This window comes from Tamandua tetradactyla, chromosome 13 (genome assembly GCF_023851605.1).
Source record: "Tamandua tetradactyla isolate mTamTet1 chromosome 13, mTamTet1.pri, whole genome shotgun sequence".
Lineage (NCBI taxonomy): Eukaryota > Metazoa > Chordata > Mammalia > Pilosa > Myrmecophagidae > Tamandua > Tamandua tetradactyla.
In genome coordinates, this window is record NC_135339.1 from 66,264,565 (window position 1) to 66,287,927 (window position 23,363).

General features: G+C 37.4%; 1 protein-coding gene across 10 annotated transcripts in view; it reads right to left on the reverse strand.

The window, feature by feature from the left end:
• Positions 1-23,363, reverse strand: part of CFAP43 (cilia and flagella associated protein 43) — a 165,500-nt gene that overhangs the window by 43,485 nt on the left and 98,652 nt on the right. For all 10 annotated transcript variants that reach the window (XM_077125944.1, XM_077125940.1, XM_077125939.1 and 7 more), the window contains 5 exons: positions 18,774-18,923; positions 16,597-16,727; positions 15,114-15,261; positions 12,496-12,597; positions 11,252-11,329 (listed from right to left, as the gene is read on the reverse strand). In XM_077125944.1, coding sequence (XP_076982059.1) covers positions 11,252-11,329; positions 12,496-12,597; positions 15,114-15,261; positions 16,597-16,727; positions 18,774-18,923 — 609 coding nt within the window. The remainder of the gene's footprint in view (positions 1-11,251; positions 11,330-12,495; positions 12,598-15,113; positions 15,262-16,596; positions 16,728-18,773; positions 18,924-23,363) is intronic.

The following is a 23,363-nucleotide window of genomic DNA, read 5'->3' on the forward strand; positions in this document are numbered from 1 at the left end:
ATTTATTGCCCTAAACACCCCTATTAAAAAAGGAGAAAGAGCAAAAATTGAGGACTTAATTGCTCACCTGGAGAAGCTTGAAAATGAACAGCAAATTAGCCCCCCAAAGAACTGAAGAAGAGAAATAACAGATGAAAGCAGAGTTAAATGAATGGGAGAACAAAATAACAATAGAAAGAATCAATAAAACCAAAAGTTGGTTCTTCAGGAAAATCAATAAAATCGATGGGCTACTAGCAAGGCTGAAAAAGAAAAAAGAGAGAGAGGATGCAAATAAACAAAATCAGAAAGGAGAGAGGGGTCATTACCACAGACCCTGGAGAAATTTTTAAAAAATCATAACATGATACTATGAACAACTATGTGCTAACAAGCTAGAAACTTTGATAAAATGGACAAATTCCTGGAAACACACAAACAAGCAACACTGATTCAAGAAGAAACAGAAGATCTCAATAAACCAATCAAACAAACAGTCATAAGAATCTTCCTACAAGAAAAGCCCAGGGTTAGATGACTTCATGGGAGAATTTTATCAAACATTCCAAAAAGAACTACCACTCCTGCTCAAACTTTTCCAAAAAATTGAGGAAAAAGGAACACTACCTAATTTATTTTATGAAGCTAACATTAACATAAGAAAATCAGTTAATGTAAAACAGCACATTAACAAATCAAAAGGGAAAAATCATATGACCATCTCGATTGATGCTGAAAAAGCATTCAACAAAATTCAATATCCTTTTCTGATTAAAATAATTCAAAAGTAGGAATAAAAGGTAACTTCCTCAACATGATAAAAGGCATATACAAAAAACTAACAGCCGTCATGAAACTCAATGGTGAGAGGAGGAAAGCGATCCCCCTAAGATTGGGAATGAGACAAGGATGCCCTCTGTCACCACCATTCTAGCAACAGCAATAAGGCAGGAAAAAGAAATAAAAGGTATCCAAATTGGAAAGGTAGATGTAAAATTTTCATTATTTGCAGATGGCATGATACTATACTTGGAAGATTCTGAGAAATCTAGAACAAAGTTACTTGAGCTAATAAAAAAATTCAGCAAGGTGGCAGTTATAAAATTAATGTGCAAAAATCGATAATGTCTTTATACACAAGCAATGCCCTAACCAAGGAGTCATTTAAGGAAAAAATTCCATTCAAAATAGCAACTAAAAGAATCAAGTACCTAGGAATGAACTTAGCTAGGAATGTAAAGAACTTGTACTCAGAGAACCACATAACAAATAAATGGAAAGACATTCCATGCTCATGGATAGGAAAGTCAAATGTAGTTGAGATGTCAATTCTATGCAAATTGATCTACAGATTCTGGAAGGGAAAGAAACCCCAAATATCTAAAAAGCATCCTAAAAAAGAATGAAGTGGGAGGATTAACACGTCCCAATTTTCAGGCTTATTATAAAGCTGCAGTGGTCAAAACAGCATGTACTGGCATAAACATAGAAATACTGACAAATGGAACTGAATCAAGGGTACAGAAATAGACCACCAAATCTATGGTCAACTGACCTTCGACAAGGCCCCCAAGTCTACTGAAATGGGATAAAATAGCCTTTTTAGTAAATGGGCAAGGGAGAACTGAATATCAACAGCCAGAAGAATGAAAGAGGACACTTACCTTACATCCTATACAAAATTTAACTCAAGTGGATCAAACACCTAAATATAAGAACCAGTACCATAAAGCTCCTAGAAGAAGATGGAGGGAAACATCTTGAAGACCTAGGAATAGCAGGCAGCTTGCTAAACTTTACACCAAAAGCATACACAACAAAAGAAAAAATAGATAAATGGGAACTCCTCAAAATCAAATGCTTCTGTGCATCAAAAGACTTTGTGAAAAAGTGAAGAGGCAGCCAATTCAATGGAGAAAATATTTGGAAATCACACATCAGGTAAAAGTTTGATAGCCTGTATACATAAAGAAATCGTACAACTCAACAACAAAAGAACAAGCAACCCAAGTATAAAGTGGGCTAAAGATATGAATAGGTATTTTTCTGAAGAGCAGACACAGATGGCTAAAACGCACATAATTATCTATAAGGGAAATGCAGATCAAGACAACAATGAGATACCACCACACACTTATAAGAATGGCTGCGGACTTCCAGAGAAGATGGCGGCTTAGTAAGATGCGCGGATCTTAGTTTCTTCTCCAGGACAGCTACTAGGGGAGTAGAAACGATACAGAACAGCGCCCAAAGCCACAACAGAGATAAAAAAGACAGCGTACCCCATCCTGGAACAGCTGGCTGGCTGAGAGAAGCCGCTCGGGTGAGATCACCGAGGCACACGGGCTTCACCGGGCGGGGTGGCAAGCGGCCGGAGTAACTCCCTTCCCCCTTCCCGGGCCGGCTGGGAGAATTGGAGAGGCGGTCCCCTGAAACCGCGGCGGCTGGCGCCCACACCATGCACGGCCCCCCGGACCAACTGAGAGAATTGGATCGGAAATCCCCAGCCCGTGGAGAACAGTGACGGGCGGGGGAGGCCCCTTCCAAACCCGTGACTCCCCGGGAACGTGCACTCTCCCGGGCGGGCCGCTGCCGCTGGCGCCCTCCCGCCATGCTTGTCGCCCGGGCCGACTAGGAAATTCGGACGGGCGCTTTCCCGGGCTGCGGCGGCCAGCAACCCTCCCTGCTTTTGGACCCCGGGCCGGCTAGAACTCTTCCAAGCCGCTTTGGCTAGCGAACCTCCCGGACGGCGAGAGTTTTCCAAAGTTAAAGGTCCCACAGCACCTTTTACTGGTGGGACCCGCAGACAAACGTGTGCCATGAGCGCCACCTACTGGGCAGGATAAGAAAAACAGAACCCAGAGATTTCACAGAAAAATCTTCGAAACTTTTGGATCCAATACCCAGGGAAATCTGTCTAAATGCGCAGACGCCAACAGAAGATAACGGATCATGCTCAAATAATTGAAAATATGGCCCAGTCAAAGGAACAAACCAATAGTTCAAATGAGATACAGGAGCTGAGACAACTAGTGCTGAATATACGAACAGAAATGGAAAACCTCTTCAAAAACGAAATCGATAAATTGAGGGAGGACATGAAGAAGACATGGGCTGAACATAAAGAAGAAATAGAAAAACTTAAAAAACAAATCACAGAACTTATGGAAGTGAAGGACAAAGTAGAAAAGATAGAAAAAACAATGGATACCTACAATGATAGATTCAAAGAGACAGAAGATAGAATTAGTGATTTGGAGGATGGAACATCTGAATTCCAAAAACAAACAGGGAAAAGAACGGAAAAATTTGAACAGGGGATCAGGGAACTCAAGGACAATATGAACCGCACAAATATACGTGTTGTGGGTGTCCCAGAAGGAGAAGAGAAGGGAAAAGGAGGAGAAAAACTAATGGAAGAAATTTTCACTGAAAATTTCCCAACTCTTATGAAAGACCTAAAATTACAGATCCAAGAAGTGCAGCACACCCCAAAGAGATTAGACCCAAATAGGCGTTCTCCAAGACAGTTACTAGTTAGAATGTCAGAGGTCAAAGAGAAAGAGAGGATCTTGAAAGCAGCAAGAGAAAAACAATCCATCACATACAAGGGAAACCCAATAAGACTATGTGTAGATTTCTCAGCAGAAACCATGGAGGCTAGAAGACAGTGGGATGATATATTTAAATTACTAAAAGAGAAAAACTGCCAACCAAGACTCCTATATCCAGCAAAATTGTCCTTCAAAAATGAGGGAGAAATTAAAACATTCTCAGACAAAAAGAATGGCTGCTATTAAACAAACAGAAAACTATAAATGTTGGAGAGGATGTGGAGAAATTGGGACACTTATTCACTGCTGGTGGAAATGTATATGGTACAGCCACTATGGAAGACAGTCTGGTGTTTCCTCAGAAAATTAAATATTGAAATGCCCAATGACCTGGCAATACTACTACTCGGTATATTCTAGGAAAAGGTGAAAGCAGTGACACTAACAGAGATTTGTACATCAATGTTCATAGCAGCACTATTCATGATTACCAAAAGATAGAAACAATCCCAATGCCCATCAATAGACAAATAGATTAGCAAAATGTGGTACATACATACGATGGAATATTACACAGCAATAAGATGAAATGATGTCCTGAGCCAAATTACAAGATGGATGAGGCTTGAGGACATAATGCTGAATGAAATAAGCCAGACACAAAAGGATAGATACTATATAATTCCACCTTTATGACCATGGTAAAGGTAAAATCAGAGCCTTATATTACAGAATATAGGGTACCTAGAGCTACACAGAAGCTTGAGATGGGTGAACAGTTAGCTAATGAGGTTGAACTCAAATGCACAGAATAGAAGTGAGGGCGGTTTAATATGGGTCTATAAGTAATATTAACATATTGAAGGTGAACATGATTGAAAGCAGTTGTATAGAACCATGTGTCACACCAATTAACACTACAAATATAAGTTCTTGCATGAACTACTGCAAAGGTACGAATCTTGTACAAAAAGTGTATAATTTGGGGGTGCAGGGGGAAATATTATTGGGCTATGTTTAACAGGAAAACATCAACAATACTGCAGCAATAGCAGGGGTAGATAAAAGGGCAGGGAGAGACAAGAGGTAGGGGAAAGTTTGGATTTTCTATTTGGTGAGGGTGTATTTTACTGGCTATCTTTCTCTTGGGAACAATGAAATTATCTAAAATTGAAAGCAAGGATGGACTGTTGACTTTGGGCATGATACATAAGGCCCAGCAGACAGAGATGGCTGAAAGATGCACTGATTGAGAAGTAGATTGGTGAACAATGGTGTAAACATACGATCAAACATGGTGCTGCTACAAAAAGGAACAAAGTTGTGAGGCATGCAATGACCTGAATGAACCTGTGGGACATTTGGTGATGAACCTATGGGGCATTTGATGAGGCAAAATGAACCAGAAACAAAAGAGCAAATATTGTATGATCTCATTTAGAAAATACTTATAAGAAAACTGGAGCCTGGATTGCAAACTATTATAGCAGTCACATTTAGTCCAGAGTGGTAATTGTTATTTCTGGATTTTGAGGAGCTGTTTTACATATGTATAATCTGGTATTTATAGATAAGAATGAGGCTGATCAGGTAGGGATTAAGGTAATTCAGAACACAGGGGTAAGGAAGACATTGCATTGTATTTTAGAACTTCACCTACTCTTTGAGATCAAAGGAAGAAAAGTTTATTATGTCTAGAACTTAAATTTTCTGTAGCATGTAATCTAACTCAACCTGTCTGGATAGACCATTTAAACAATCCAAACACAGGGAGCCCAGAATAAGAATGAGAGCCTTTAGTTCTGTATAGCTTAATGTAATGCCTGGATACATTCTAGAGTATATTAACCAGATAATCAAAAAGTATTGGCAAATTCCCTTGAGGGACAGGAGAAAAATTATGGAACTATTAAACTTTATCACTGGAGAAACCCCAGATACTGTGCCAAACATTAGGGACACCCAAATCAACAGTCCATGCTTTGACTTTGAGGCTTGCTCTTTTGAAGCTTATGTATGTAGCAGAGAAACTTAGCCTACCTATAGGTATGCCTAGGAGTCACCTCCGGAGGACCTCTTTTGTGGCTCAGATGTGGCCTCTCTGTCTCTCTAAGCCGAACTCTGTAAGTGAAACCATCACCCTCCCCACTACATGGGACATGACATCCAGGGGTGACAGTCTCCCTGGCGGCGTGGGAGATGACTCCCAGGGATGAACCTGGGTTTGGCACCATGGGATGAACAATACCATCCTAACAAAAAGGGGAAAAAGAAGTATAACAAATAAGGTATCAATGGCTGAGAGAGTTCAAGTAGAGTCGAGAGTCTACACTGGAGGTCACTGTTATGTGAGCTTCAGTTAGACATTGCTATCTATCATAACTTGCCAAACCCCAACCAAAACCATTCCTGCCAATCCTAAAGAATACCTAGGGCATTATATAAGATTCCACAAAGTTTTCATGCCCTAGGGTAACTTTCCAAAACCTACAACCTCCAGATGGGTCCATGGACCAGATAAGTCCTGAGATGCAGAGGGGTCAGCCCTTCCAGAACATCAACTAATTCCATCCCCCATCCCATATTATTGACGGTCCCTTCTGACATGAAAAAGTTAGGATGAGCATAGCCCCAAACACCCCTAAAGAGTGGAAAAGAGATCAAAGGTGATGGTGCAGTTTATACAGACAAGGTCAGGTTTAACAAATGAGTGCTGAATCATTATAGTGATATTTCTTTTAGACTCCAGTACCTTAGAGCAGCTAGAAATAAAAACCTAAAATTGTGCAACTGTTATCCATACCAAACTCTGAAATCTGTTCTACAACTAATCGTTGTGATGTATGTTGAAATGTATTGCTTTTATGTATACACATACGATTTAAAGAGAAGGAGGAGTATAACAGAGAAGATAGAATTTAACAAATGAGTATGACTGCTGAATTATTATTTTGATATTTCTGTTGGTCTCCAGTGTCTTGGAGCAGCTAGAAGAAAAAATGAAAAATCATGGAACTGTAACCCATACCAAAATTCAAAATCTGTTCTATAACTATTTGTGAAAATGTACTTGGAAATTTATTGCTTTTTTGTATATATGTTTTATTTCACAATTTAAAAGAACGTTAAAAAACATACATGGGTATGAGCAGATGAGTTAGGAAAAAAGACAAAAAATAAATAAACAATTGGGCGTTATGGGTGTTATGTTTTGGGTGTTCTTTTTTACTTTTATTATTATTATTTTTGCTATTTTTAATTTTTTTAAGTAATAAAAATGTTCAAAAATAGATTGTGATGGTGAGCTATATGATGATACTGTGTACCATTAATTGTACACTTTGGGTTATTATATGGTATGTGGATATAGAATTTAAAAAAACAATAGCAACATTTAAACAGAATCCATTAAAAGCGCACGCACACACAGAACATTCACGAGAAGTGAGCAGACACAAAGCCACAAAGACAATCTCAACAAACTTTATTTACTGAACAAGTGAAACAAAATTCAAAATTAGCAACAAAAAGAAAGACAAAACAATCTACACATCTGGAAATTATAAAGGACAAATACATATACTCTTCTGAAAGAGCCTTTGGTTCATAAGGTGACCAAAATAGAAATTGCAAATATTTACAACTAAAGTAATAGTGAGAACATTACATAAAAATATAATGTGACCAATGGTGCTCAGAGAAATATTTATGATTTTACACGCATAATAGGAAAATACGGAAAATAAACTAAGCTTTTAACTCAAAAATTAATAAAATGAAGACAAACTAAATCTGAATAAATTAAGGAAGAATTTTAAATAAAAATTCTAAATTGTTAAAACCTGAAATCGATCAAATGTATAGGTATAAAATTATATATAATGCTTCTTATAAAAAATGTACACCAGGTCATTTTAGAGAAACTATGGGACTTCTTTGAAAAATATAAAAAGAGAATTTGATATATATGAACACACACACACACACACATATATATTTATATATCATTCAAGGCTGGCAAATAAGTTCTCCCCCAAATCAATCTATAAGCAATGAATTCTCAGTCAAAGCCAAATTACATTTTTTCATGAAGTGTGACAGGTTAATTTTAAAATTCAAATGGAAAAGTGTGTATAAAAGGGCCAAGAAATTTTTGAAAAGGAAGACCAAAGTGAGAACTGCTCTCAAGAGACTGAAATATGTAAAGTTATCACAATCAAAATAGTTTGGTATTGGCTCAGGAAAAGATCATTACTCAATTTCAGAATGTAGGACCAGAAACAACTTCTATATACATGGGAATCTAGGGACTGATAGAGGACATACTTCAGTTAAGAAAGGATGGTATATTCAACAAATACTTTGAAGAAATTGGTCATTTATTTGAAAAAAAAGTTAGATCTGTATCTATTCACAAAAATAAATTACAGGTGAAATAAAGGAAAATGAGAAAAAAAGAAAAGTTTTTTCTAAAAAATTTATTTAGAAAGAAAGAAAATATGTGAGACTCGAATATCTTTTAAAATCAGACATGAAAAACAAAAGCTTTAAGGGAAAGGATCAATACACTTGGACCGTGTCATAATCTTAAATTTCTTTATTAAAAAAATAAATCATGAATGATAAGAGGCAAGCTAGTAAATATTTGTCATTTATTAGGTTGAACCATAAAAAACTGCCAATAGTTGCCCATAAAAACAGCAATTGCCTGTGATTCTACCTATTAATAAGTGCCCCCTTTAGCACTTGCCCCATAAAACCCTCCCACATGCACACCTCCACGAACTTTTTGCCTTGCAGTTGACTGGGATGGTATGAAGCAAGGCAACCTCGGAAGCCATGTGTTGAAGATGGCACAGGCTCCATCATCCTGGGTCTCTGAACGAACAGAACTGCTGCTGACCTGAATTCCCATCCAGGACTGTTATATGACAAGGAAAGAAACTTCTCACTCCTATGCCAATATGTTTTTGGAATTTATTCGTTATTACAACTTAGCCAGTCCTAATTATCATGAATAAATATAAATTAAAATAAGAACTCCTACAAATCAATAAGAAAAGGACCAGCAAACCAACAGAAAAATGGGCAAAGGATATGAACAGGGAATTCGGAAAAGAGGAAATACAAATTTAGATTTATGAAAAGATGCTCAAGCTCATTAACAATTAGTGTGAATGGTGTGTGAGTGTGGTGGAAAGGGGAAGTTTAGAGTCATGTATGTCACCAGAAGTTAAGTTGGAGGTTAAAACATGGGATTCTATAACACAATGAATCTTGTAGTGGACAATGTCCATGGTTAACTGTACAAATATAAAAAGGTTCTTTCATGAGCTAGAGTAGAGGTATGACACTATTATAAGGAGTTAATAATAGAGGGTTATGTGGGGGAAAAAGATACCTATTGCAAACTCTGGACTATAGTCAAGAATAATATTTTAATACTCTTTTTCATCAACAGTAACAAAGATACTACACCAATACTATGGGTCAGTAATGGGGGGGTATGATAAGGGATATGGGGGAAGTTGAGTTTTCTTTTTAATTTTTATTTCTTTTCTGGAGTAATGAAAATGTTTGAAGTTTGATCACTGGGCTGTATGAATAACCATGTGATGATACTGTGAACCAGTGATTGTATACTTTGAGTGGTTTCTATGCTATGTGAATATATCTTAACAAAATTGCATTTTAAAAAAAGTACTCGGCAATGCCTAGCACATAAAAAAAAGAAAGCTCGGCAGGAAATGAATGACATGTTCAAATGGGATAATAGTGAAAAAGAACTTTAAAAAGACTTGACAGGGTAAGTAAAACCAGAAAGGGATGATTAAGCATCTTGGGCTAGCAACCACGGGCTTACCACTTCTAGGTCTGAAAAGCAAGGGTTGGGAGTGGTTACTGGAACATGAAACTATAAGAGAGGGCTGCCAGTCACTGCCAACTCATAACTCCATGGGGGACAAAGGTGGAACAAAGACCCTGACCTCAGTCTTCTCTTGTTCTCATATCTCCTGCTGATACCACTCATTGATGAAACCCCCCAAAAAAGCCAGAAGACAAAAGAGTCTATTAATGTCTGTCCATACAAGCCAGACTCTTGGGTTTCAAAGCACAGAGAGGAAAAGGGTGGAGAGTTTATTTGCTCTCGCAATCCAAGGATATCCAGCAAACATATCAAGACGTATAATTTCAAATTTTCCAAATGCTAGGGATAAGGAGAGGATCCCATAAATTCCCAGAGATGAAAATCTGGTTACCTGCAAAGACCTGGAACCAGGAAGGCACTGGATTTTCTAAAGCAAACACTGGAAGCAAGAAGATTATGAAGAAATACTTCAAAATTCTGAGGGGAAATTATTAAACACCTAGGAAAATGATCAAATGAGTGTGGGAATAGGGTAAAGATATTATTTTTTTAAATAAATGGCAAAAACAATATATTTCCCTGTACCCTTTCTCAAGACTGTACAACTCTAGCGGGCAGGCAGGCATGCACTACTCACACTGGATTATATTTAAATGGTACACAGCTTCTGGGGTTGTGGGGTAACACAGCAGTTCTGTTTAGGAAGCTACTGAATGAAGTAAACCAACAAAGAAAAACACACAGATTCCAGGAAACACAGGCTCCAACTCAGAAAGAAACTGAGAGGGTCTTCAAGGAAGATAGGAAAGCAAGTCCTTGGGATGACAACATGTGCATGTTCTTTTAGAAAGCAAGGTGCTCAGACTGGAGCTGAAAGATGGAAAGCTCTAGGAGAAAAGTCTTCATGACAAAAACAAAAACAAACAAACCTAACAATCATGCACTGACAGATTGATTACCTCAGGGATTTGACTATATTAAGAAGTATTTTCCTGCAGCACTTCGAAAGAGTTTGAATTGGTAATAGGCCCATATACAGGCTTAATCCAAAATGAAGGCAATTATTAACTCCAGGGAAAATAAAGTTGCAAAAATGGAAATATAATCCTAATATACCATATTATTCAGATTTGAAGAACGTTTATAAATGATAATACCATGCATACTGAGTATACTTTTATGGGTTATATGGTAAGGATGGGACTACAAGAACCCAAATATTCAATCTTCCATATTAGGAAGCCTATAATTAGTGTCATAATAGAAATATCAAGAAATAATAGTATTAACAAGGCTATTAAGAGAGAAAGAGATAAATACCCCAAGGGAAAAAACATGGAAGAATTGAAAACAGGTATCTTTTTGAGGGGGGAGGGGGCGGTGGATGGACTAGGAATCGAACCTGGGGTTTCTGGCATAGCAAGTGAGCACTGTATCATTGAACTACCCAAGCACCCCATTTTGTGTGTGTTTGTTTCCTTTGTTTTTAAAACAGTTATCATTACAGTACAAGAATCAGCAGAAAGAGAAGTAGGGCAGGTGCTACCTATAGAACATTATTTAAAATTATGTAACAGTACTGTTTGATTTGTAAAAGTGTATATTTATAACTTTATTAAAAAGAAATACTATAAAGCAAATAAGACAGTATTTGGGGAAGACAGAGAAGAAAACCACTCTTATATATAGTGTGATGTAAAAATTCTACCCTGTCGAAATAACCCCAGAAAACTGAGCTTATATGCAGAGAAAAAAAATGGGTATAGTTTCCTCACTCTATGTTAAAATAAAGTTCCAAAAGTGATTATTTTGAATGAAATGTATTAGTATATGAAATGAAAAGACTTACAGTTTTAACAAGGGCTTTGATTCCTTTTTTTATTTCTTTCCTTGTCTTGGAAAATAGCTTTACCTCATTTTTGATGGCCTGAAATAGAACAAGTAACATCACTTAACAAAGCAACCTAAACAATACAGATAGATTTAGATGGATGGATGAATGGATGGATGGATGGATGGACAGATGGCAGACAGACAGGACTTCTCTAGTGAGAGATATAAAGAAATTTAATGAAGAGAACATGAAATAAAACCATTTAAGTGACCATTGAAGCAATGTGGAACTGATGTAAATTATAAGGCAAATGGAAAGAAAATAATTTAGTGAAAAATTAACTAGTGAATACTTGACACTATATTGTCAGTATAGTTGACACAATATTTTATTGAAAATTTGAATGATACTAGATAAACAGGCGAAATCCAGACATGAGCTATAATCAATCCGCTACTTCTTTACCTCCTTGGGCACCACAGTCCTCTTTTCCTGCCCCTGGCACACCCCTGTACTTTGGGCCAGCCTTGCAGCCTCCCCAGTAACTCACTCCAACACGGGGATCACAATTCATTCTTTGCTTTGCCTACCTGTACTCTGTTAGGTCTATTAGTTAGGGTTCTCTGGAGAAACAGAATGAACAGGAAACACTTGCAAATATAAAATTTATAAAAGTGTCTCACGTAACCGTGGGAACACAGAGTCCAAAATCCACAGGGCAGGCTCTGAAGCCGATGATTCTGATGGAGGGTCTGGATGAATTCCACAGGAGAGGCTTGCTGGCCAAAGCAGGAAGAGAGCCTGTCTCTTCTGAATCCTCCTTAAAAGGCTTCCAGGGATTAGATTAAGCATTACTCATTGCAGAAGACACTCCCCTTGGCTGATTACAAATGGAATCAGCTGTGGATGCACCTGATATGATCATGATTTAATTCTATGAAATGTCCTCATCACAACAGACAGGCCAGCACTTGCCCAACCAGACAAACAGGTACCACCACTTGGCCAAGTTGACATATGAACCTGACCATGACATTAGGTTTCATGTTATCCTAATTACAGTTCTTAAAGCTCACCTAATTTACTCTAAAAGATTTGGCTATGTTTAGGGTTTTGCTTTCAGGAAAGTTACACTCATAGAATGTGGTGCTCTGAAAAACTGTATCCATTCTACATCCCTGTAGGTTTTCATAGGAAACAAATCTATTTGGCATACTCACAGAGCATTATTTCAAACATATCCCATGGTTTATAAATACCTCTTGGTTTTTTTCCTGTATCCAGGGCATTTCCTTCATATCATCAACTGTAGCTAATTCGTCTTGCGATAAGTCAATGCTCATCCTCCTTACCTGAGAAGTCTTAGAAGAAAAAACAGACATTTCTTAAATTTAATCTAAAAATTCTTCAAGTTATTTTCCTTCTACCCTACTCTTATAACTGGTTTGAATTCCCTTGTTGCATTTTTTTTACTAACAGCAAACATTTTGTCTGCTCAAGATGCAATGTTTTATTAATTTAATTCCTACCATGCTGCCTTAATATCAATTACAAGTGGTTTTTAACTGTAGGCTTCTGGAGGCAATTAGACTAGTTGTGTGTAATGTTTAGCATGATGCCACAGACAGTGTGAAACTTAATGCTTTTGTCTCCAAACTGGCTTTCTGCTCTTGAATATATAGAAAAGACCATTAAATCCTTATGGGTGGTGAAGGCACAGTCTTTTCTTTTAAACTCAAGTTTTCCCTGTGCTTCACAAATTACAAATCTATAAATGACGTAAATAGGTTTGAAGAACTTCCTGTTGATCAGAAAACCAAATTTATAATTATTATATTGAGGAAAATATAAAAATGATTTTAAGTCCACCCCAATGCAGCCATCTACTCCCATGGGTCATATATCCTTCACCCTGCAAAAGCCAAGTCCAACATCAATATTTTTTGTGATCCCCTGACTCTCTGTCAACAACCCTCCATGCTACAGAGCTCCTCTAGGAGCTAACTCTTCTGGCTCAATGAGGCTGCAGTCCTTTGACTTCTCCTTCCCCTATTTCACCTACCATAACCCTCTTGGTTCAGATTAGTTTCCAGGGTCTTCTATGATAATCACTCCTTACCTCCCTTGCCAGTGTCTGTCTCTTCAAAATACACACCTGGCAAAACTCTAGGTAAACAACAGTCCACCTACTCCATGCCTGTACTGGGCTTGTAAACATAAGTAGGGAAAAGCTCATCATCATCCAACTGGCATGACTAAATTCACGGCAATGAACTAGAGCAACAATGTGGTTTATTGTCCAAACTGAGACACTTCTGAGAGTGAAAGTCGGTGCTAATCAGACAGGGCACCAGGAAAGTCCCCTGAAAACTGGGACAAGCAGTCACCTGACAAACCTCAAATGGCATTTAGCCCTGCCTGGAAATTTTTACAAATTTTCTCAAACATATTCACGTTCTACTCTGCAAGCAAACATTTCACATCTTTTCATCTCTCTTCACATTTCCTATTCTCTTCTCCTGCTATCCAGCACTTTCACAGCTAACAGCCTTGGCACACTTTTCATTGAGAAAGCAGAAATGGTCAGGCAGGTCACATCGTTACCCAAATCTCTCTCTGCCTTTCTTCCTTTTACTCTGGACAAAATGTCCCTGCCTCAAGGCCTGCCCCACCATGTGTGCTTAGGATCTTGATCTTTTCCTCTAGCTCAAGATCTTTACATTTTCATTTCATTCCATATCCCTTCTGCATTGTCCATTTCCCCCTTCTACCGGATCTTTCCCAACAGTCTCTTGTCTTGCGCTATTGTCTCCTTCCTGAGGAAAACTATATTCCATTAACCCCACATTCTCCTATAGCTCCCACCCCATTTCTGGTCTCCCCTTTGCAGCAAAACGGCTCCATACGTCTTGGGACATCACACTCCCCTTGTTCTCCTCCCCACTCACTGGCCTCTCCTTGGTCTCTTTTGCTTCCCTGAATGCTTCTACTCTTGCCTGCCCACAGAAAACTTTCTCCATGTAGCAAAAAGTAAGCATTTTAAAAATGCAAATGAAATCTTGTTAATTTTCTGCTCAGAAAACTTTAATAGATTCTATAATTACATGTAGAATAAAATCCAAACCCTTGCTTGGGTTTTCAAAGGCCTTCCTGATAGGATTTCTTCCCACCTCAGCTCCTACCACGCTCTCCCTTGTTCTGTTCAACTTCACAGGTCTTTTATTTTCCATCCTCAAACACACCAAGCTCTTTACCACCTTTTCCTTGGTCCTAAGTCCTCTTGCCCCAACCCATGCCCATCTTTGTATGATTGTACCTTGCTTTAATTTGGATCTCAGCTTAAATGCCTTCTGGGTGAGGCTGTCCAGCCAAACTCTGGCACATCAACTTATTTGTATTCACTGAATAGAACCTGTTACTACCTAATATTTTCTTGTTTATCTGCCTCTCCCTGACCACCCAATCAGAATGTATGCTTCTTAAGAGCAGAAGCTTTTCCTATCTTATTCATGGTTATATCCCCACAGCCTAGCAATAAATACTTGTTAAATGAATGAATGAATGTTGTTTCCTGGCTAGACACTTCCTAAATAATGTATATGATAAAAAATTATAGAGAGACCTGCTGACCAAGCACCAGTATTGGTTGTAAGATTTTTCTTTCAGGCAAGCCTAGATCTTTGTACTATGGTTTAAATGAGATCTGTTTGTGATTGTTTTGAGAAAGGCTGAATATTTTCTCTCAGATGTAGCTCACACTCTTTTTGAAAATTAATGGTATACTTAGATAATGAGGAATGTTGCTAAATATCTGCTTAAAGACAACAGCAAATTGCTCTCTGATTTTAAAAAGAAGGAGACAACATTGGAACTCAACTGTTTCTTCAAATTCTGAATCTGAATCTAAGGAACCTCTTTGTATTTTACTTAAATAGACATTCTCTTTATCCATGGTGTCGCTCAGAGAAGTATAAAAATGCTGGCAATATTCAAGAATTCCACTGGCTTGGGTTCCTCCAAAGTGCCTATATTAATAAAAAGAAAACACGAAGTCTATGAAATCACAACCTTTAAAAAGCACGTTTAGCAGTATTATTTTCAGTTATTTCAGATACCCAACCATTTCTGCAGGTCTGATAGGTCAGTGATTCTCCGCAATGCTTGGTGGTTAGCAGGACTCTGCTTCTTAGAGAAGAGCCCTTTCAGGACTCCCAGACATGGCAGGCTCTTACCCTCTCTTCAGGTGACCTCTTCTCACTGAGCCCTTAAAGGTACTAGACACTGCAACTTCACATGCATAATCGCTCACGTGATCACACTCAGTTCTCATATGCACACACTGAGGAGGGCATTATTACTTTCACTCAATATACCAGGGCTTCTCTAACTTTTAAGGTGCATCAATATCACTTGGAGGATTTGTAAAACAGATTCTCGGCCCTACCCACAGAGATTCTGCAGAGTTCCCTAAATCTGCGTGGGACCTGAGAATATGCACTTCTAACTATTCACAAGTGCTGCAGACCACTCCTTGAGTTATAGATGATTTAGAGGGTTTACGTCACCAGCCTAAGGCCATAAGCTTTTAAGTCCTGGACCAATGTTTCAAATTCAGCATTGTTTTGAGTGCAAAGTCCATATAATTACTTCCAATGGGCCTAAATGTCGTTATTTCTATAAACAGGGCTCTAGCATTTGTTTGATGTTACCTGAGACATTATTTGTTCACTAACCATAAAGGATATGTAAGGATTTAAGTAGCGAGATACAAGTTAACATCTTCAGGGATTCCATGTATAAAATGGGCAAGATAATGCAATCTTAAAATGAGGCCATGAAATAAGTTGCTACCAAAACTGTTATAATACAGACATCTGTAATATTTAACATGTCCACAATTTACTGGGAAAAGCCATGTTTTATTACTATTTTGATCACAGGAGGCTCCATGAAATATTTTTGCTGACCTGAATTGCACATTGACTCCTGAGATCAACTTTTGATCTTCCGTCTGCAGCTCAAATGAGGCAACATTTAAAATCCAAGCTGTCTTTTTCATGCCACATAACAGCACACTTCTAATGGCTCTCCATCCTTGGTCACCATCTGTGTGCTGGGGTAGTGCTGGTTTATCTTTAAAGTAGTCTAAGTAAAATTTAATTAAGACAATAAATCTGTGTCTATGTGTATATATGTGTATATATATATCAGTCAGTGTAGGGATAAATATGATCTTTTAAAATTACCTACATACAGAATTTTTCTCATTCATTGTCCTCCTCTAACAGATTTGATTAAAGAAAGAGAGAGTGCTAATCATGCCATACCACCTGGGGTTGCTCACTGTGAACTGTACGTACTTCCATCTTAGACAAACAAGAGTGCCGTCATTTCTTCCGTTCACCAGAATGTTTTGTCCATCCACAGAAATTTTCATTGACTGAATTCCTTGCCCCTGGTGAGAATGACTACGACACCGAGCAAATGTTTCCTGAATAGTTTTAGGAACAAAATGAAGAAATTACAAATGCAAGTCTAGCACGTGTTTTTCTAAGGGGATCGATCACATGCACTTTGGTTTATTGATAAGTCCTTCTCTATGTGCAAGCAACCCTTTATTTGGTATCACAGTAGCTTCTTGGTAATACATAGCACTTAAAATGCTTAGTTCAAAACACATTCAGAAATGCTGATTTATTCTCCAACTACCTTTGCATAGTAGGGATGGAGAGAGATTGCTATCACTAATTTATAACAGGAAAATCCAGGCAGGAAGCCATTAATGAATGGATTTGCTGAAGGCAACAAAGCTAGGGAAAGGGTGTCAGGCACCGAGAGATGACAAATGTAGATGCCTGCAGGAATAAGCAGGTTCCTTGTTAGTGTGAAGAGGATGACTGTGATGAAAGAAGGGGAAGCCACCCTAGAGAATGGAAAATACTCCCACCACCACCACTTGAAGATCCTGATTAAGTCGATTCAGTTAGAGTGCAAACAATACTCATTCACACTAATTTGATGTACAGGACAACAGCTTAAACAGCTTAACTAAAAACTAGGCTTTCTTTCTCACACTCATTCTCAACCATGAAACCTTTTTAAAAAATAGGCAATCCATTCAAATGATTCAAAAACCATAAAAGAGTATTCAGGAAAAGTTTCCTTCCTGTCCTCACTACCCAACCACTTCTACACCCACAGACAGGTAATCAATGTATTTAGGACCATAAATATACTTTCTGAGGTTTTTTATGTATATAAATGTAAGCAAATTTGAATACACCCCACATTTTGCACAATCGTAGTAGAATATCTACCTATCTATAAATATATATATATATATATCTTTATTAGACAAACTTAACATATCATTGCATAAAAATGTCCTCATTCTGTATTATAGCTACACAGTATTTCATATTTTATCCATGTACTGTTTATGTACCATTACTTATTTACACAGACCCCTGCTGAGGGACATTCAATTGTTTTGATAAACAGCCCTTTCACAAATAGCCTCCTATATGATGTGTTCTGCCTGCATGATAGAAACCTAAAACAATTAGAGTCTCACAGTGTGATGCTGCTGTTCACAAATAGTAGCAGAGTTGCAAAGAGCTCACTTTAAAATAATCTCTATGGGATTCTAGATTTTCCACATCTAGCAATAGTATCATTTTGGCCGATTGTATTCCAAATATGTTTCCTTGCAGAAGTGAATGAGAGGGGCTAGGATGTGCACAACCCATAGACCAGGTTATCTATGGGCCTGTGGGAATGTGTCGTGTGGGTGAGTACAATGTGTCAGGTGTGTGATGCAGAAAACCAAGATCCACTGACTGCATTAAATTATACTGACGATCAGCACAAAACTGTCTCAAAACCTAGAAAAGGATTCCCCAGCTTCAGGGGAAAAAAAACTACTTTCACATTCTCAGAAGTCTGAAACAATGGAAATGAGAAATGGTAGGGCTGGTAATGGTTGGTTACTCTGAGGTCTGCAAGCGATGGGGAGGATTTACTAAGGGCTACAACCTTCTCCCTTCTGCTCTTCCAGCATCCTGTGAAGAGCAGGTCCGGGTAGCAGCCCCCAGCCGGGAGCGTCTCCAGGACAGGGAGGTAGCCTTAAATAATCCCCTATGTTTGCATAACAATTTGCTATTTCCAAAGCAGTTTTGCATGCATCATGTTATTGGCCCTGACCCTGTAAGGGAGAGAAAGCAAGTATGGCTTTCCTAATTTTTTAAATGAGCAACTGAAGCTCAATGAGTTACTAAGACATACAACTAATGATGGGGCAGGGCTGGAACTCAGCTCTGGCGTCCCTATTCAGGCCTCCCTATTTCCAAATCTCATTCTACTGGATGGTGTTCCCTCCGGTAGATATGCAACCCTCTGCAAACAAAACACTAATAAAATTTTAAAGTCAATGACACCGCGGTAAATAAATCATGAGACAATCTACTTTTTAAAAAAAGTTCCAATTCCTTTTTTGAGATCACATATACTTCCCACAATAAAAAAAAAAAGTGTTTACCAAAGTACAAATATCTCGGATGCACAGAATTCCATCTTTAGCTATTGTTATAAGCCACAATCCATGTGGAGACAGATACATCATTCCAGGTCCATACTGTCTGGTTTGCACTTTTTGAGTTGGTTTAATAATGCAAATACCACTATGCTCCTGCCAAACAAGAAAATGACCACATTATAGAACAGATCAGGGACCAACACCCTAGAATTTGCAGTTGTGCATATGCAGTTCTATGCAAAGGCACAGACACTGTTGTTACAAATAAAGGGATGTGTGATAAAGTAGACACCATGTTTTTCATCTTTGCAAATAAGTTTGTTTCTGCCAACTAAGAAAAGTTTTATATTTTAGCCTGATATTAAAGTTCACAGCCTATAGTGACAATCTTAATTTTATTAATCATTTTCATATACCCATGGTCAAGTCAAAATAAATTAGCCAATACCTCGCAGCCTATGCACTTGCCCTTCCTTTTGTCCATAATGTCCTTCTCCATCCCCACCCATCCTGCTCTAATGCCCCTCCTCAACGCCCCTGCAATATTTCTCCATTTCTAAATCTGACCAATTTTTTTAAAATTCAGTTCAAATATTACTTCTTTTATCAAGCTTTTCTTGATACCCTCTTGCCATAAACCACTTTTTATTTCTCTGGATTTCTATATCTAATATCTTGCTGCCATCAGCTACTCTGGGAGAGAAGAACATTGACTGAAGGACTTGGAGAGGAAGGGTGGTACGTAATATTGTGGCAGGAAGATAGGGATCAGTGGGGAACTATGCAAGGAGGGCACTAGGCCTGTGTAACAGGAGGTGACAATATGGGAGAAGTTCCGAGAGAGTGATAAAAGAATGTCCTAAAGCATGGTTTAATTATTTTCATTCATTTTGCTTAGGGTTCAGGTGAAAATCATCTATTCTATCACCTCTGACACTTAGGGAATTTATTTGCTAATGCTAAATTGTTTTTTGTGTTCTTGTTTGGTTTTAATATTTTATTACAGAAGTTGTAAGTTTACAAAAAAATCATGCAGAAAATTCAGTTCCCATATATAGTCCCCTCAAACTTACAGTTTTCCCTATAATTAACACTTTGCATTTGTGTGGTACCTTTGTTACAATTGATGAAACAATATTAATATAATTGTGTTATTAACTAATAGCCTATAATTTATATTTGGCTCTATTTTAGGTTGTACAGTCTATGATTTTTAAAAATTTTTATTCTACTAACATATATACATCCTAAAATGTCCCTTTTTAATAATAATTCAAATACATAATTCAGTGGTGTTAATCACATTCACAGTGTTGTGGTACCTTCACCATCATCTGTTACCAAAACTTTCCTAGTATGGCAAGCAGAGGTTCTATCAATTAAGCATTAACTCCGTAACTCCTACCTCCTCCACAGCACCTGGTAAACTGTATTCTATTTTCTCACTCTATAAATTTGCTTACTCCAATTATTTCATATCAGTGAGATCATACAATATTTGTACCTTTGTTTCTGGGCTATTACACTCAACATGATGTCTCCAAGGTTCATACATGTTATCAATGTATCAGAACTTCATTTCTTTTGCAGATGGATAATATTCCATTGTAATAGGTAGTACATTTTGTTTGTCCACTCATCTGTTGGTGGCCACTTGGGTTGCTTCCACTTTTGGCAACTGTGAATGCTGCTGCTATAAACATGAGTCTACAAATATCTGTTTGAGTCCCTGCTTTCAATTCTTTGGGGATTGCAGGTCATATGATGATTTTATTCTTAACTTTCTGAGGAATGTCAAAGTGTTTCCACAGCGGCTGCACGATTTTACATTCCTACCAATAATAAAAGTGTTCCTCTATATTCTCTCCAACACTTATAATTTTCCAATTTTTTAATAGTAGCCATTCCAGGGGATGTGAAATTGTGTTTTCAACTTGCATTTTCCCAGTTGCTAATGATATTGAGTATCTTTTCATGGGCTTATTGGCTATTTATACATCTTTAGAAAAATGTCTATTCATGTCTTTGTCCATTTTTAAATTGGATTGTTTGTCTTTCTGTTGTTGACTTATAGAATATATTTCTTTATATATTCTGGATATTAAACCTTTATCACATGTGTGGTTTCCAAATATTTTCTCCCATTCTTTACATTGTACTTATACTTTCATATTGAAATCCTTTGATGTACAAACTTTTATAAAGTCCTATTTATCTATTCTGCCTTTTGATGCTCATGTTTTTGATGTAAAATATAAGAAACCATTGCCTAACACAAAGTCCTGAAGATGTATCTCTGTTTTCTTCTAGGAATTTTTTGGTTTGGGTTCTTATATTCAGGTCTTTGGTTAATTTTGAGTCCATTTTTGTATATGGTGTGAGTAGAGGTTCACCTTCATTCTTTTGCATATGGTTATCCAGTTTTCCCAGCACTATTTGTTGAAGAGACTAGTCTTTCATCATTGAATGGATGTGGCATTCTTGTCAAAATCAGTTGTCTGGACTTGATTCTTGAAGACTGTATAAAGATGTAACTTTCACAATGTGACTGTGTGATTGTGAAAACCTGTGTCTGATGCTCCTTTTATCCAGGGTATGGACATATGAGTAAAAAAATATAGATAGAAAATAAATAAATAATGGGGGGGATAAGCGGTAAAATAAATTGGGTAGATAGAAATACTAGTGGTCAATGAGAGGGACAGGTAAGAGGTATGGTGTGTGTGAGGCTTTTATTTTCTTTTTTATTTCTTTTACTGGAGTGATATAAATGTTCTAAAACATGATGATGTTGATGAATACACAATTATATGATGATATTGTGAGCCATTGATTTCACGCCATGTATGGAATGTATGTGTGTGTAGATGTGTCAATAAAAATATTTTTTAAAAAATCAACTGACCAGAGATATGAGGGTTTATTTCTGAAATCTCGTTTTGATTCCATCGGTCTATATGTCTGTCCTTGTGCTAGTATTTTGCTATTTTGATTAGCATAGCTTTGAAAAAAGTTTTAAAATCAGAACGTATGAGTCCTCCAACTTTATTTTTCTTTTCAAGATGGTTTTGGCTATTTGGAACCTCTTATTCTTCCGTATAAAATTGATGATTGGCTTTTCCATTTCTACAAAGGAGGCTGTTAGGATTTTGATTGGGATTGTCTTGAATCTGTAAATTGTTTCGGATAGAATTGACACCTTTACAATATAGTGTTCTAGTCCATGAACACAGAATGTCCTTCCATTTATTTAGGTCTTCTTCTATTTCTTTTAGCATTGTTTTGTTGTTTTTCCATGTATAAGTCTTTTACATCCTTGGTTAAATTTATTTCTACTTATTTAATTTTATTTAATTATTTTAGTTATTTTTCTAAACGGAATATTTTTCTTCATTTCCTCTTCAGATTGTTCATTTACTAGTGTATAGAAGCACTATTGATATTTGTATATTGATCTTTTATCCTGCAACTTTGATTAATTTTTTATTAGCTCTGGTAGCTATGTTGTGAATTTTTCAGGGTTTACCCTACATTGGACCATATCATCTGTAAATAAGGGAAGTATTACTTCTTTCTTACAATCTGGGTGCCTTTTATTTCTTTTTATTGCCTAACTATTCTTACTAGAAGTTGAATAACAGTGGTGGTAGTGAGCATCTTGTCTTGTTCCTGATCTTAAAGAGAAAGCTTTCTGGCTTTCACCATTGACTATGATGACAGCTGTGGGGTTTTCATATGTATCTGTTTATCACGTTGAGGAAGTTTGCTTCTATTTCTAGCTTTCTAAGTGTTTTATCAAGCAGGTGTGCTGGATTTTGTCAAATGTCTTTTCTGCATCAATTGAGATGATCATATGACTTCTTTTCTTCATTCTATTAATGTGGGGTATTACATTAATTGATTTTTCTTATGTTGAACCACACTCAAATACCTATGACAAATACCACTTGATCATGGTATGTAATTTTTTAATGTGCTGTTGGATTCAGTTTGCTAATATTCTGTTGAGGATTTTTGCACCTGTTTTCATAAGGGATATTGGTCTTTAATTTTCTTTTCTTGTGGTTTCTTGATCTGTTTTTTTGGTGTTAATGTGTGCTGGTTTGAGAGGATGTATGGACCCTAGAAAAGCCATGTTTTAATTGAAATCCCATTTCATAAAGTTAGAATAATCCCTATTCAATACTGTATGTTTGAAACTGTAATCAGATCATCTCCCTGGATGATGAGATTTAATCAAGAGTGGTTGTTAAACTGGATTAGGTGATGACATGTCTCCACCCATTTGGGTGGGTCTTGATTGGTTTATTGGAGTCCTATAAAAGAGGAAATGTTTTGGAGAGAGAGAGCAGAGAAGAACAACATAGCCATGAGAAACAGAGAGTCCACAGTCAGCAACCTTTGGAGACGAAGAAGGAAAATGCCTCCCGGGGAGCTTCATGAAACAGGAAGCCAGGAGAGAAAGCAAGCAGATGATGCTTTGCTTGCCATGTGCCCTTCCAGCTGAGAAAGAAACTGTGACTGTGTTTACTGTGTGCCTTCTTGGATATGAGAGAGACCCTGAACTTCATGGGTCTTCTTGAACCAAGGTAT